This window comes from Ciona robusta, chromosome 6 (assembly GCF_009617815.1).
Source record: "Ciona robusta chromosome 6, ASM961781v2".
Classification (NCBI taxonomy): domain Eukaryota; kingdom Metazoa; phylum Chordata; class Ascidiacea; order Phlebobranchia; family Cionidae; genus Ciona; species Ciona robusta.
In genome coordinates, this window is record NC_143240.1 from 3,140,836 (window position 1) to 3,156,899 (window position 16,064).

General features: G+C 34.7%; 2 protein-coding genes across 2 annotated transcripts; both read left to right on the plus strand.

Moving 5' to 3' along the window:
* The first annotated feature begins 936 nt into the window (after positions 1-936).
* Positions 937-5,869, plus strand: LOC149734979 (cytochrome P450 4F4-like). The gene is made up of 11 exons (XM_089880260.1): positions 937-1,203; positions 1,561-1,705; positions 1,959-2,091; positions 2,342-2,503; positions 2,695-2,854; positions 3,190-3,345; positions 3,774-3,861; positions 4,334-4,436; positions 4,745-4,961; positions 5,378-5,460; positions 5,682-5,869. Exons 1-11 carry the CDS (start codon positions 988-990, stop codon positions 5,857-5,859), a joined length of 1,641 nt encoding a protein of 546 aa, XP_089736386.1. The 5' UTR covers positions 937-987; the 3' UTR covers positions 5,860-5,869.
* Positions 5,870-6,231: 362 nt separating this feature from the next.
* On the plus strand, positions 6,232-16,049 carry LOC149734980 (leukotriene-B4 omega-hydroxylase 3-like). The gene is made up of 12 exons (XM_089880261.1): positions 6,232-6,366; positions 8,617-8,861; positions 9,398-9,542; positions 10,164-10,296; positions 10,787-10,945; positions 11,521-11,677; positions 11,858-11,986; positions 12,568-12,655; positions 13,147-13,249; positions 13,615-13,828; positions 14,315-14,397; positions 15,719-16,049. The coding sequence occupies exons 2-12, from the start codon at positions 8,643-8,645 to the stop codon at positions 15,894-15,896; spliced, it is 1,608 nt and encodes a 535-aa protein (XP_089736387.1). The 5' UTR covers positions 6,232-6,366; positions 8,617-8,642; the 3' UTR covers positions 15,897-16,049.
* Positions 16,050-16,064: the final 15 nt, after the last annotated feature.

The window sequence follows — 16,064 nt, forward strand, 5'->3', positions numbered from 1 at the left end:
CTTAATTGTTCGTAAAGTGCTGACACGGTGGTTAGCGCGACTGCCTCTAACCTAGAAGTGATGGGTTCAAGGCTTGTCGCTGCTACTAATATGGAAGTATATGGTCCTGGGAAAAGCGCTTGACGGCAATTATACTGCAAAACTAATCTGTCAGTCATATATAACAAAAAAATCAACATAGTTATATACGTGGTAACACGAAAGCGGGCACAAGGAGTGTAAAACAAAAGATCTAGCATGGTATATATCGACTGTCGTTGCCAAACACGCGAGAATAAACAATTACATTTATGCATACGAACAAGTTTGCAACTTTGCAGTTTTTATATTCTTGGTCTAGTTTACTGGCAAAAGCAATCGCAGCAAGGACATTTACCGTAAAAACCAGGCATTGTGTACCCATACACATACATCGAGGCCATTGTTAATATGTGACCAGACCACATTCGAAGTTTGGTAGACGCTTTTACCACCTTGGCTGGCATTTGAGACTTTCAAGGCCGAATTTTTTGGAACAATATATAAATAGGACCTCGAAAAACTCGGTCAAATTCAACGCAACGGAGTTGGAATAAGAACTAAGTTGTTAAAGGTTTATAGCGGATAAGCGCTCTAACATTAGAGCCTAATGCTGGCATGCTTCTACTTGCGTTCGGTGTTTCATTTCTGAACGAAATATTTTATTTTGTTTTTTTGGTGACGAACAAAAAAGATCAATAAAGGTTATAAACTAACCCAAACTCAATTTTCATTTCTCGCATTACAATTCTGCTGCACCGCGAGTAAAAAGTGTTATGGACCCACTGTTGGCCCATTACCCCCAAACTATAATACTATGGTTCAAATCTATGATATTTCGGTTCCCGGCGCTGAGCATATTGGTTACCGCGCCTGCTTTTAACCTGAAAATTACAATCATGATCTGTTTTTAGGTTACAGAGGTTGTCTAGGGATCTTATCTTTGCTGTTTTAAAGTGGAAATTAAACATGGTGGCGCAATCGCAATTGGAAAGTATTCTACTTCAAAATGGAGGTGGATTTATATTCCAAACTCTACTTGCCGATGTCTTACTGTTTGCCGCGCTGGTATTTGTAACTGCTAAGTATGTAAGTCCTGCCGTAAAACACCAGTTTAAGTTGAAGAAATGCGGAAAAGAAGTTGGAGGTCCAAAAGGACATTGGTTTTATGGCGACTTGCTTGAGGTATATACTTAATCTTAATTTGTAAGTCAGTGGCCCAAATTTTACAGTCACGCTTTTTAACTGTAATTCTTCTCTTTTATCTATATAGCGTGTTTTAACGACTGTCGTTCGTTTTAAGTTTTGCTATTTTCGAAGAGATAGGTAAAAGGATGTGTTAGGTTATGTTAAGATCAAAATTTACAAGGATGTGTTAGGTTATGTTAAGATCAAAATTTACAAGGATGTGTTAGGTTATGTTAAGATCAAAATTTACAACTGTTTTCCCTAGCTAGAACCATTTATAATATTTTTTAATCAATTTTTATGCGTACGTAGCCGCAAAACTATAGCAACTGACCACCTTTCACACTGTTTCAGAACGGTTACGACAAGACTGGGCTTTTGAACAGCGGGAAGCGATGTGAAGAATTCCCAGCAATGTGCACCCAATGGTTGGGCCCTGTACAAATGAATGTACAACTCCATCACCCTGATGTTACTAAAACAGTGCTATCTAAGTCACGTAAGTGATCAAACACATTAATGCCAAATAGTAGGGTAGAAAAATGGGGACACCTTTTCATTCTATTTTCTTGTCCCATTTAGTAGTAATCAAAGAAAATGCAAAGAAGTATAAAATCGTATTCTCACAACTTCTATAGGCCGTTGTTAATAGTTGTTTGAAACACGATCAAGATATTTGGATAATATGTGCCAAAAGTGTCCCGCCTTCCCCCACCCCACTACATACACAAACACAACAGCGTTTTTTACAGACCCAAAAGGTTACGCGTACGACAAGTTTTTAAAACCTTTGCTGCAAGATGGTTTGGTGACGTCAAAAGGCGATTTATGGAAACGCCACAGAAGGTTGCTAACCCCTATCTTCCATTTCGATATTTTGAAATCGTAAGTTGTTATTTGATAGTCTATACGTTACAGGTTCTTAACGTTATTCATCAAATTTATTAAACATGTTTACACCGAGGTGTATAACTGTTGTTGCCCTACTATGCGAGGATATATAGGTTACATCCGTGGTAACTCGCCAGCAGGCACAAGGTGTATGAAACAGAACATCCGGCCGTGGTATAACCACTGTCGTTGGCTGGCCACGCGAGAATAACACAATTTAAATTCATTTATAACCATGTTTTAGCCATGTTCAAATTTTCAACCAAAATACAACTGAACTTCTCGACTGGATGGAAGAAACGTCGAAAAGTGACGTAGGGGGTAACCTAATGATCCCGTGTTCCAACATGGCGTTCAATAACGTCATGGAATGTGTGATGTCACAAAAATGCAGCGCCAAAGAAGGGTATTTTTTTATATATCTCAAGTCTAGATAGTTGGCCTTCTAGAGATATCTTGTTAGTGTAGGACGTAGGAGAATATGCAGAATAGGCTATTGTGTTTAAATAGAACGACTAAAGTTTTCCCGCCACGGGATATAAATAAGTTTCATACATTTACATTTAAAAATTCACATTAATATAATTCTATTTTCAGAGAAATTTCTACCTATACCGGATATGTAAAATCTATGTCTAACATGATGTTTCAACGACTATCTCGACCACTTTTACACAGCGACACTATGTTCAGAGTTTCTAAACTTGGCAAACGGTTTAGCATTGCTAAGAAAGGGATTGAAGATTATGCGAGCAAGGTACGCTTATATTATCTTGTTTAATTTCTGCTATACCTTTATATGATTGCACTCTATAGAAATAAATCCCAAACAACAAGACTCAAAATAAGACTGTTGAATTTTGCAGCGTTTGGGTCGGAAGTTACAATTTTACTTTTTTGGATTAGATAATTCCTATTTACAAGTTGAAAACAGAAACTTTTCTGTCGTCTGTATTTCCTGTTGATGGGGTAAGGGGCCAAATCTTGCCTAAATCCCAGGTCCCGAAGAAGGGACCTTACCTATAGAAATGAAACATCTGCGTTTATCCGGTGCTTACTTTTTACAAAAACGTTTAATATATATTTTCACAGTTAATAAAAGAACGGCGGGCAATACTTTCAAGCAATTCCCCCAATAGTGAACTAACCACGACGAATATAAAAGATGACGTCACTGGCACGTCATTCAATTTTACCAGACGTAAAGGAAAAATGGTCGATTTTCTGGACATACTTATACAAACAAAGGTATAGCTAGTAGACTTAATACCAGAAATTTAATAAAATCCTAACATACAACACAGAGCGAAACTGTATCCTTACGGCTTTCCCGTTGTTAATTCTTTAAAACACGATCAGGCTATTTGAAAATTATGTGTTAAAGGTGTCCCATCTTCCCCCACCCTACTATATCAATAACAAGATAGAAAAGTTACAACAGAATTTATAACAATTTATAACAAACTTGAAAAACTGCAAAATCACGTTTGCTGGTCAATTTTAATACAAACATAACAGTCTATACAATTAGGAAAAAATGTAATTTTTCAAGTTTCGGTTTAAAATACCAAAACCAGTTGTATTGAAACTAATATATAATACTAGGGTAACATGGAATAAATTCAACATACATATTACATTTCAATATTTCACATATTAAACATTACATGTTATAGGACCAAGATGGCGTTGGGTTAACAAACGATGAAATAAACGACGAGGTTATAACTTTCTTCAGCGCTGGACACGAGACCGTTTCAAACGGTAACTTTTACCCATCGTAATTTACATTTATCTATATACACGGTTGTATTCTGTATAGGCCAACGGCGATGGCTGACTAAAGCATATTTCACTGTGCGATTTAAACTGTGCTCACATCTATATATTAAGTTTTATCATAAAGCTTCTCCAACTGTTTATTATTTACGTTTTTTTTATTGTAACACTTGTGTTTAGTTATAGTATAGTGGGAGAAGATGGAACACCTTTAGCACATAATATCCCAATATCCTGATCGTGTTTTAAACAATTAACAACGGCATATGTGAGTCGTTGGGATACGCTTTTGTAGTTCTTTGAGTTTTCTATGTTTACTACCTATTAAATGGAACGAGACAATTGAAAGATACGATGTGCTAAAGGCGTCATATCCCCCCCCCCGCTATACATGCAATAAACTAGCATAAAGCATTTTGTAAACTACAAGTCATGACTTCCCAAATTACATTCACAGCTATTTCGTGGGGTTTATATACTCTCGCATCAAACTTAGATTGCCAAACAAGATGCAGAGAAGAGATAAAATCTGCAGTTGGGGATAAAGAGACTCTCGAATGGTAAGTTCAAATAAATATACTAACGGTAGAAATCTAAATTTCTAAGATTTGTACTTGTGTTTTTCCACAAACGTTTGTTATAACGACTTTCATTGTACCGTTCAACAGCCTTGCTTTTATATGACACTTCACTCGTATAGTTTTTACCCATAGCGTATTTTTAATCAATTTTTTTTTTACTTCGCTCGGTATATTCTTTTACCCATGGCGTGTTTTAACTATTTTTCTTCGCTGTTTTGATTAATCGAATCTTCGTTACTGTATTTGTAGAGATAAATTTAGGTTATGTTTATTTTTTCCAATTCCAGGGCCGACTTATCGAAGTTGCCATACTTAACCCAATGCATCAAAGAAGCGATGCGACTTTTCCCCACTTTACATGTGATAAGTCGACAGCTAAGCGAAGACGTTACATTGTCACACCGATTCAACGATTACAAACCAATCATTATACCGAAGGGAGTATGCGTCGCTGTGAATATATTTGCCATGAGCCGAAACCCGCATATTTGGGAAGAACCAGAGGTAAGACTTTATTCTAAAAGCTTAATCATCATTGTACTGGTGTCAGATAAAGTATAGGGCGGGGGAAGTAGGGACACCTATTCATACTTTTCTTGTCCCCTTTAGTAACAAACAAAAATTTAAAGATTTATAAAACCGTATCCTCACGACTCCCACAGACCGGTGTTTATTGTTTAAAACACGATCAGGATAATTGGTTATTAAAATCAAATCCAACGAATTGTATTCTGTACGATTTCACGATTCCGCGTAAAATGTGATCATCACTTTACTAGTCTTGTAAAAAAAAGCAATAAAGAAATGTCGTTTACGTGTTTAGTACCACACTTGATCCTGACTGGCATTTTGTCGTCCAAACTTCACTCAAGAAATTACCAGTTGCCTTAATTCCGCTAACACGTCGTTACTTTACACAGAAATTCAACCCTGACCGTTTTACCCCAGAGAACACTTCCAAGAGATCGCCTCATGCGTTTATACCGTTTGGGGCAGGGCCAAGGTATGATTTTATTAAAACTGTGTTTTAACAAAATCTAGAAAAACCGTAAATTGAAAGCAACGACAGTGAAAAGACGTTTTATTTTTGTTTTGCCTTCGTATGGTGGGCAACGACAGTCATTAAAACGTATGTTTTCTTCTGCGAACTTTTTTTAACGTTTTTTTTCCTACAAAAAAATTCTTAAACCAAATAATTTCACAAAATTTAACTTATTTCGACAGAAACTGCATCGGACAGAACTTCGGCATGCAGCAGATCAGAGTTGTACTGAGCAAAGTGCTAAGAAAATACGAAGTCTACGTAGATGAGACTTTGCCGAAACCGGAGATGTCGCCAGGGGTTACTGTGCAGCCTAAAGACGGCGTTTTTATAAAAGTTAGAAAACTTACAACTCAGTGAACATTTATAAAGCTTTATTGACACAATCTTTTGATTTACGAAGCTTTAATTTGCGTTGTATATTCACGTAATAGCAATTAAACTGCAAAACATTTGTAGGCGATTTAAACTGGTGGACTTATACATGGCATTTTTGTTTAACTATCATGTTGTAGCAATTGAATTGCAAAACAGTGTACGCTATTTATAACTGGCGTATTGTGTTATTGACAAAAAGGAACAGTTAAAACCCATTGTAAACGTTCCATGGTGCTCCATGTAAACTGATATGTTACCAACTCAAACGTGTATTGTAATCGACAATGGCAGCGCCGAGCCTCTTGATTTTATGTAAACGCACCTACATTGTGTTACATTTTAACTGGTATGCTATCAACTGCAAAACGTTATGCTCTATTTAAACTTGCGTTTCGTATTGTAGACATTTATTGTACATGACATTCTGTTTAACTGTTTATACGATTGAACGCTTTATTTTGTGTAGCAATAAGATCTTCGAAATTAAAGGTAAAGTGTTTGCATGTAACATTACTTATTTGAATATATGAAATTTATTTTAATTTTTTATAGGCTATTTATTTTAAATTTAACATTTACTAGAGTGGGGGAAAATGAGACGCCTTTAGCACAGAATAACCAAATATCCTGATAGTATTTTAAACAATTAACAATGATTTATCGGAGTTTTGGGGATACGGTTTTATAATTCTTTGAATGTATTTTGATTACTACCAAATAGGACGAGAAAAAAAGAATAAAAAGGTTTCCCATCTTGCCCCACCCTACTATAACATATTTTTTTATTCATCTGTTTGAAAGCGATAGCGAAGATATATTATTTACAAATCGAAGAGATTTGAGTTAAAAATTGACCAGTCTGCCTCCGAGCATTAAAAAGATTGAAATACAGTTAATGCTCTATTTACTCTCTATAATGTGTCACTTAGTATGCAGAGAAAATAAAGAGAAGTAAACCGCCATTAAAGCCTATGCTGATACACACATGTGCGCGCTACCGACACGAACGTAACGAAATACGCGTGGTGGGAGGCAAACGCGATCAAACAGTTAAGATAATACACTGAAAACCGTAGGAGGAAATACCGCGCTAGCAGTCTAAAACCGTCACTTTAGGTAGACAGAAATAGTATTGTAGTGTAAGATGAATCTATAGTTAGCATATAGTAGGGGATGGGAAATGGGATACCTTTTGATTATTCTCTTTTATCGTCCCATTTAATAATAAACGAAAAAATCCCTCTATCCTCCCTTCAGTATACTAGGTAGTTTCCTAACTGTTCTGCATGGTTACTTTGGTAGTTTCCTAACTGTTCTGCATGGTCGTCGCATTTGGCTTGTACCACGCATATTTCGTCACGCCCTGTGTCGGTATAGAGCTGACTTGTGTGCATCCGTATGGACCATCTCTATAACCTACACTATATAAATTTTGCGACCGTCGTTGTTTAGATATTTAGTTCGAGCTAAGGTTAATGTGAGGAGAGACAATTAAAACTGATCCACTACAAGAAACATACGTGTATGGTACGATGAGGGGGGGAATGGGACACCTTTTTATTCTATTTTCTTGTCCCATTTGGTAGTAAACAAAGAACACTCAAAGAATTAAAAAACCGTATCCTCACGACTTCCATAGAATATTGTTAAGTATTTAAAAAACGATCAGAATATTTAGATATTAAGTGATAAAGATGTCCCGTCTTCCCCCACCCTACTTTATGAAATAAGTGAAAAATAGGGCTACAGAATATAGGAAAACTAAAACAGACTCTTATAAAAACTTTTTTAAGTCCCGCAGAAATACACAGTTATAGCAACAGGTTTTACGATTTTGTCCCAATAATGACTACCGACATATTACCAAATTAGACGCTAAACAAACACAAACCGCGAATAGGAATTGAGAAATGAAACTAGCGCTTCGCGTAAGAGCAAATATACAGCTACAGGGAGAAGCTATAAAGCAGAACGCAGTGATTAACTTTAAAGGTGTGAATCGCACGCTATGGGAAAACTACTTTCTAAAAAGGAGTGAAAAGGGGGTTTTATAAGGTGTTAATTAAACGTTTTATTAGACCGACGATAACTTTAGTGTCCAGGTCTGCTTATACTGTCTATCTTTTTGTAAGAGGTGTTTTAATGAAATGTTGTTCTTTGTCGGTACGTCGACAGCTTTTAGTGGCGGATTCTGCTTACTGTAGACGTTAGTTACGTAGTTAATGATTTTTTTTATATAGCAACTTTATAACGACCGTTCCGATAAATAAATCTAAACACAGTTTTTCTTATCTCTTCGAAAACGGTAGCGATGATCAATCATTAGCGAAGATAAAGCAAACAAAAAATGAATCCTTAAACACGCTATGGATAAACAGTATGGGGAAAAGCGTCAGTAAAAAGCAGGGCTTAACCATAGTGGTAATTCCTGGCGATACGAAGTATTAATTCAGGAAGTATTGGTCTGTTGTTCAGCCTAGAAAACGTGTCTATAAAAGTGATTTATTCGAGTTTATTGTAAAGCAATTGAGTCGCATTTTTGCTAAAATTGGGTCCCATACTTTAGAACAGTTACTAGCCAGTTAGTCACAATCGATTTAGACAGACAAAATAATTGAACACCCGTGTTATAAAGGCTTGGGTTACACAAGGATATAAACACATTCATTTATTCAAATACAAAGCGTACACTTTACACCTTTTCTTGCTTTTTTAAACCTTTTTACTTATCCTTTGCAGGTCTGAATCATTTTTAGGCTGATACAATGCAGTCTGGTCTTTCTTCTATCTGGGACCAACTACAGATAAATGACTGGCTGCCTTCAAGTTTTCTGGTCGAGACAACTCTTCTAATACTGACAATATACCTGATTACCCACTATGGTTTGCTATTCAGGGAGACTTACACTAAGTCGAGAAAAATTTCGGAAAGAGTTGGAGTTGACGAGAAGAACCGACACTGGTTCTTTGGACATTTGAAACACGTTAGTTGAGTATTAAATACTTTAAAGTGTTGTGGTTATATATCCCGTATTTCTGATCGTAATATAGTAGGGTGGGGGAAGATGGGACATCTTTCATTCTATTTTCTCGACCCGTTTGGTAGTAAGCAAAAAACATTCAAAGAATTATAAAACTGTATTCTCACCGTTGTTAACTGTTTAAAACACAATCAGGATATTTTAATATTATGTGTTAAAGATGTCCAGTCTTCCCCCATCCTTCTATATTAACAACAATCTTTCTCATTCTACCCCAACCACTATGTCCCATTTTGCCCCCCTCCCCCTTTGTTGGTATAAGTCAGTCAAGTATATTTACAGAATTTTATAACCTTATCCTCACGACTTTTAAAGAGTGGTGTTAGTTAAAAATATGGGACGTTATTTGCTCATGGTACCAATCTTACACCACAGTAATATACACATACTTACCTTTGTTTTATTTCTAATGCTGTATTGATGTAGTATACAGTTATACACTGTCATAATCTGGGTCCCTGAATCTCATTTTTATATAGATAACAAACAATGAAGAAGGGTTACTGAAATTTGTTGAGCTCGCTAAGGCTTTTCCTCTCATGGTATCCCTTTGGTTGGGACCAGCGCTTACTACTGTTCAAACCTATCATCCTGATTCAACAACTGCTTTATTAAACAGTGGAGGTATATATATATATAGATGTATATGTCATTGTCTACAAATGGAAGTCATAGCAGAGGCGCCAAAAATATATCATAAAAAAATATATATATCATAAAATATATCATAGCAGAGGCGCCAAACTTGAGATGACAGACTGTAGTTGCCCAAATTAAGTGTCTCGCCCATCAAAACACATGCCCACAATGGTGGCGTAAAAAAATGAATGTAAATCAGTTACGAGGTGTTTAAAACAGAAACCTGGAATAAATGTTCTGAACTTCTGCCTACCCTGGAATATTCTGCACTGCATTGTTTAGTAAATATTACAACAAATAAGTTAGATTTATTTTATAAGAATGTACATTAAACTATGAGTCTTGCATGATTAACTATCTTTGCTTTTTATGAAGTTTAGCTCCTTAACATACTTTTTGCATGACAATTACTTTTACATGTGTTTTAGTTTGTGTCTATAAACATAGTATAATGTAAACACATACAATATATATATATATATATATATATATATATATATATATATATATATATTAAACAGCCAGACTTCAGCAAAATAAACACATTTCCAAATGCTAACATATTACAACATTACAAGTTAATTAATAAATACGTTTCTTAAACAGCCCCGAAGAATGATCTTGGCTATCGTTTCATAAGAACATGGATAGGTGATGGCTTACTAACCAGTAAAGGGAAAAAATGGTTTCGTAATAGGAGACTATTAACACCTGCTTTCCACTACAAAGTTTTAAAACCGTAAGCAAACAAGGAAAATACTCTCTTTATATATAGTTTAGTGGTTTCCTTATGAACCATTTAAACATTTTTGCTAGGCTTGTTATGTAGTGTATACCATCCTTTAAAAAAGTATGAGAACAACTGGTACAGCTATTAGCTGCACCAAAATTTAGTCGAATCTGTGTACTTATTATAAAAATGTTGTGCACTATAAAATAGCAGCAATATATAAGTAGGTTAACAAGCATGTGAAAGTTTTATGACTGAAATATTTGATGTAATACATATTACATTACATTTGACTGCCATCACTGAACCCTTATGTACACAACTTTTTGTACATAAAGGCAAGATACCTCGTCATTCATATTTACACTGCTATGTAACCATTTTAATGCACACAGAGGTTTTAAATAAGAATAGTTAAGTCACAGTGAATGTACATAAACTCTTTATACGGAGTGGCCTAGAAACCTAGTCACCCCATATCGACAATGCTATGTTTTAGGTACACAGAGGTATTTAATAAGAACAGCCTTGTCATGGTGAATAAACTGAACAAACTTTGCGACCAGCCTGTTAATATTTACACACACGTGGGCCTTATGACTTTGGACACGATCTTACAATGTGCTATGACCTCTAAAACCAACTGTCAACACGTCACGTAAGTACATCATAGGCAGATAGAGCCAATGTGACACTCATAGTTGTAAAACATTAGAAACCTCATTAATTACCGAGAAAATATACTTTTGCTTGTTTGTATGAACACATAACAGCAGAATAAAACCTAAAAACTTTTGTAGTTGTAAAACTAATAAACTAGGGTTATAAAACATAATTATAATGTTCAAGTTTTTTCATTTACATCATTTTTTTTAATTTAATAAATTAGGTAAGAGCTTTGTGGGTTGTTGGTAATGTGGCCTTTTATCTTTTATTCAAGTGTTTTAAGTTTTAAAGACTGTTGTTTTCTGGGGGTGACATTGCCAAAATGTACTCATAGTCGTAAAACAAACGGAACCTCCTTAATTAATCTGTCAAATACTGTATACTTTGGCTCTGCTTGTTTACATAGACACAGACACCCAACCTAACAGCAGGGCAAAGGTCGTTTTATGTCTACAAGTGTGGAGCTAAAACATAGAATTTCCTTTCTATCTAAAGCTTTACTACATCACGCAAGGGAATCCTAATTTCACATTTAAAGACAAGTTAAAACAACCTATATAACCACAGTGATCACCCTTACCTACTGGCTGTGAAAGAGATATCAGATCTTATAATAGCAAGAGTAAGACAACCATTGCATTTCTTTGACTGGATGTACAATTTATCAGCTGCTGGGAAGAGAAATAAAGAAGTCACGAAAATTCTGCATGAACATACGGAAAAAGTAAATGCATTTATCTTTATTTCGTTACGACACGACAATCACCTAGTTTTATGAGCACCACATCATGGCTAGATTTTTCATAACAGTTAAAATTTTAGTGGCATTTTTTTTACCAATTAGTTATATACATATGTATATTGTATAATAATATATATTGATTTGAAAATTCTTTTGTTTTAGATAATCAATGAAAGAAAAGCAGTTCTGGCTAAAACTGCAAACATTGACCCTGAACCTTCTGATGTAGAAGGGTTCAGAAAAACAGAAGGAAAAACACTGGATTTTTTGGACATTTTGCTGCAGTGCAAGGTGACTTGAGAATCATTATTTTTTAAAGTAGTTTAGCTTCGAATTTGTTTGTATTTTTTGTAATGTATATCTGACAATTTAGACAGTCAATAAGAGAACATTCTGTGGGAGTTATTGTCATTAAATGTCCTGGCCAAAGACACACACACCTGAAATGGTAGCAGCGTCGAGCCTTGAACTCATAACTTTGAGATTAAAAGCCGGCTTGCTAACTACAATGTGTCATGGCACCAAAAATAGCAACATTTATTTAGGGATCTCGTAAACTAACCCCAGAAGATCTTCTACAGACTTATAAAGTTATATTACAATATTTTTTAGGGTTATACCAGATTAGAATATATATTTTATACCAGATAAGCGATTAAAGATTAATTTATATTATGTTTGGTATCCAAAATAACAGAACAGTAAAATATTAGACAGTTATTTTAGATCACAAAACAAACGCCCGAAAATCTCTTACAGGCTTATAATACAATATATTTGTAGGATATATCTATTTACTAGATGAGCCACTAAAGATCAATTTACATTACGCCTTGTAGCAGAATTAACAGAATAATACAATATTTGTTTAGGATGAAAATGGTGAAGGATTAAGCGACATTGAAATTCGTGATGAAGTCGACACTTTCTTGTTTGCGGGACATGATACAACATCTAGCGGTAAATAACTCACTAAGTTTACAGTAAATATAGAGATAACTCACTTCAAAATGAATTTAACCTAAAAGTCTTGGCAGGTGAAATGTTGGTGTAAATTAAACAAACATACATTTACGTCATAAATTTATGAAAATTTACATCCAGTGGTAAACATAGAAATAACTCACTTGCAACTTACTAACTTTTTACAACTACAAAGGAAACTGAACTTAACTGAAACTTTGTTGTATGGCATACAAAATATTGGTGTGAATAAAAAAAGGGTAATTTTAGCCAGAAATTCAAAATTTTTATTTTATATTTTTTTTTTAAATCTCATTTTTATATGAGTTTATTTTAAATATGAATTTATATTACAATAAGTCTTAAATTTGGTGTTTATAAAACTTCAATTTGCGAATAAAATCATACGTTTTTATTGCCAAAGGTTTTTAGCATAGGCTTGTTACAAAACAAAGTATTTTACTCTAATACCGATTTAATTTTACCAGGAATAGCATGGGCCATGTTTCATCTAGCAAAATATCCCCAATTTCAAACAAAATGCAGAGAAGAACTGAAAGAAGTGCTTGGAAACAAGGATGAAATAGAATGGTGTGTTGATTTAATTAACTTGGTAAATTGTTGAGATTAGCAGATTTACATTTCATCAAAAATGGCGTGTCTGAATACCTTATATAAAACTAATCATATGTTTTCTGGTTTAAAATTAACTTAAACTGTATGCTAAACTGTTGTATTAAACAAGCTTTACACCTCATTCAAAATAGCGTATCTAACTACCATTCTTATATAACAATAAGAATGTGTTTTGGTTAAAAATTAACTTCTGTCATAAATGCATGAAACTTATTTATCCTCTTTTTATATATAAAAGAAATATAAAAGAATGACAGTAGGCAGTAGCATATATTTATTATAACTTAATGTATTAATAATTCAAACTAATTTTTTATTAGGAGCGACCTACCTCAGCTTGTCTACTTAACCATGTTCCTAAAAGAGAGCATGAGGTTACGACCCCCTGTGTACGCAGTTGGAAGATATTTAGAACACCCAATAACCATCAAAGATAAAAACACAAAACGCGATACTGTGATTCCTGCCGGCACCAATGTATCAATGCATACCTTTACTTTGCATAGACACCCAGACTTTTGGGACGAGCCATCGGTATGTAATTTGTTAAAGTTATTAAACCTAGTAGTTAGAAGAAATTTGGTACTACGAAAATGTAACAGACAAAAAGTCTAATCAATTGTACAATAAAAGCGATATATTTCGCCAAAATGGCATCATCGGGCTCCTATTTAAATAAGGTAAAGACAGGAACCAACAAGCCTACAGCCCAGGTCTTAGGTGTCTTTTACTAAAGACCTCACCCTCATAGAGTAGAATAGACTGGGACCAATAAGCCTACATCCCAGGCCTCAGGTGTGTCTCACTGAAGACCTCACCCTCATAGAATAGAATAGACTGAGACCAATAAGCCTACATCCCAGGTCTCAGGTGTGTCTCATTGAAGACCTCACCCTCAGAATAGAATAGACTGGGACCAATAAGCCTGCATCCCAGGCCTCAGGTGCGTCTTACTAAAGACCTCACCCGTTTATAATAAAAAAAATGGCCAGCAGTAAATATATTTTTTATCATTTTCAGAAATTTGACCCCGAAAGGTTTACAAAGGAAAACATAGCCAAACGCCCTGCATTTGCATACGTTCCATTCAGCGCTGGATCCAGGTAAAAATTTATTAAACAAAAACATTTTCTTGCCCGCCAAAAATTTATCACCCACAAAGTAATTTGCATGGTAAATATGTGGGTACATGGTTTATGAAATAGAACACTGCTAAGTACTGATATAACAACTTTTGTTGCCCTGCTATGTCAAGATAACAAAGTTCTGTTCTGATACATAGACTCATTTAACATTGAATCTAGCAAATTACATTATGCCACGTCGTCGCATATATAACTATTATAATAAAACTCTATTTTACGAGCCGTGCAGTAATATAGATTATGTTGGGTTAAATAACGAACTTATATTAACCCTACCCTAATGATGTGATGTCTCACTATACGGCAGGCGAAACTTGGTATAAATAATAAAATTTACCTATTAACACAAGACCATTTTACTTATTACGGTATGCCTGACAGCAACAACAACAAAAAACTAGTTTAATATTGCTTGAAAGTAACTAGAAAAGTGATTATTCGAAAATACCTAACTTGTCACAGAAAGTAAGAATTGTCAAATTAAAACAATAAACAAATTAAAACAATGAAAATAAGGGTATTACTAGTTTACAAGTATCTTATTACTATTCAACTCAAAACAATATACACTTACAGTTACAAGCGAACGACAACTGTAGAGCAAAATTACACAACTACAAACTATGGTACTCTGCTACTTCTAAAACAATCTGTTACAAAAAAACATATTCACAACGAAAAGTAGAGTACAAATACACGACTACAAAACTAGTACCCTGCTACATAACTTCAAAAGTCTGTTGTCATTAAACATATTATTGACAACAAACAATTTGGAATAATTCACATTTTTGTATCTACACCACAAAGCAATTCTTTACAATTTTAAAGCACAAAAACAAAATTAAAATACTTTACTACATTCTGTCACAATACAAGTAAAACTGACTTTTCTGAAAAAAACTTCGGTTTATAAGAACAAGAAACAAAAACATTGGCTCACAAAAATATAAGTTTGACGCATGAATGAATAGAGAGGTGCGTTATTGTTAATTTAAAGCGACAGAACGATTCGCGCGCGTTTTCTAATAGCATGTCTCTCGTCTCTGCGCTTGAATTAGTTTTCAGTCTTAAACCTACAAAAACAACGATCAGTAACCTGTATTTGACATCACGCAGACTCAAAGTCACACTAAACTAAAGCTAAAATTTAGGCAACAACGAGAAATTGTAACTATTTTGGAAAGATGTGCCATTTGCCATTGCGCTGCTACAGATAAGACTTTTTGAAGGCACTGGACCTGGTAACCTACTATTCTAACTAATCTACCGTTTACAGAAACTGTATCGGGCAAAACTTTGCTATGAACGAAATGAAGATCAGCTTGGCCCACGTGATACGTAACCTGCGTCTTTATATTGACGATGAAACGCCAGTCCCCAAAATGCAGCCGCGTGTTATTTTGCAAAGTTCTACCGGAATTTTCGTCAAGATTGAGAAACTGGAACGGCAGTAGAATTTTTTCAGCTTTGTTTCGCTGTATGTATGCGCTATTACTGCTTGGAATGGCTTAATATTTGTAAAATAGTGCTACCTAGTACCTACTATATCTGTATAAATTTTCATTAATTTTTGCGCAATAAAACCAAAACTATGATTTTGCATACTATACTCGTTGTCTCAA

Excerpts from the sequence above, each read along its gene's own strand:
- LOC149734980 (XM_089880261.1), top strand. The coding sequence starts at position 8,643 with ATGCAGTCTGGTCTTTCTTCTATCTGGGACCAACTACAGATAAATGAC. Across the intron at positions 10,946-11,520 it reads ACCAACTGTCAACACGTCAC|TGATCACCCTTACCTACTGG; the intron begins GTAAGTACATCA and ends ATATAACCACAG. Across the intron at positions 11,987-12,567 it reads ACATTTTGCTGCAGTGCAAG|GATGAAAATGGTGAAGGATT; the intron begins GTGACTTGAGAA and ends ATATTTGTTTAG.
- LOC149734979 (XM_089880260.1), top strand. The coding sequence starts at position 988 with ATGGTGGCGCAATCGCAATTGGAAAGTATTCTACTTCAAAATGGAGGT. Across the intron at positions 2,855-3,189 it reads TTGAAGATTATGCGAGCAAG|TTAATAAAAGAACGGCGGGC; the intron begins GTACGCTTATAT and ends ATATTTTCACAG. Across the intron at positions 3,346-3,773 it reads ACATACTTATACAAACAAAG|GACCAAGATGGCGTTGGGTT; the intron begins GTATAGCTAGTA and ends TACATGTTATAG.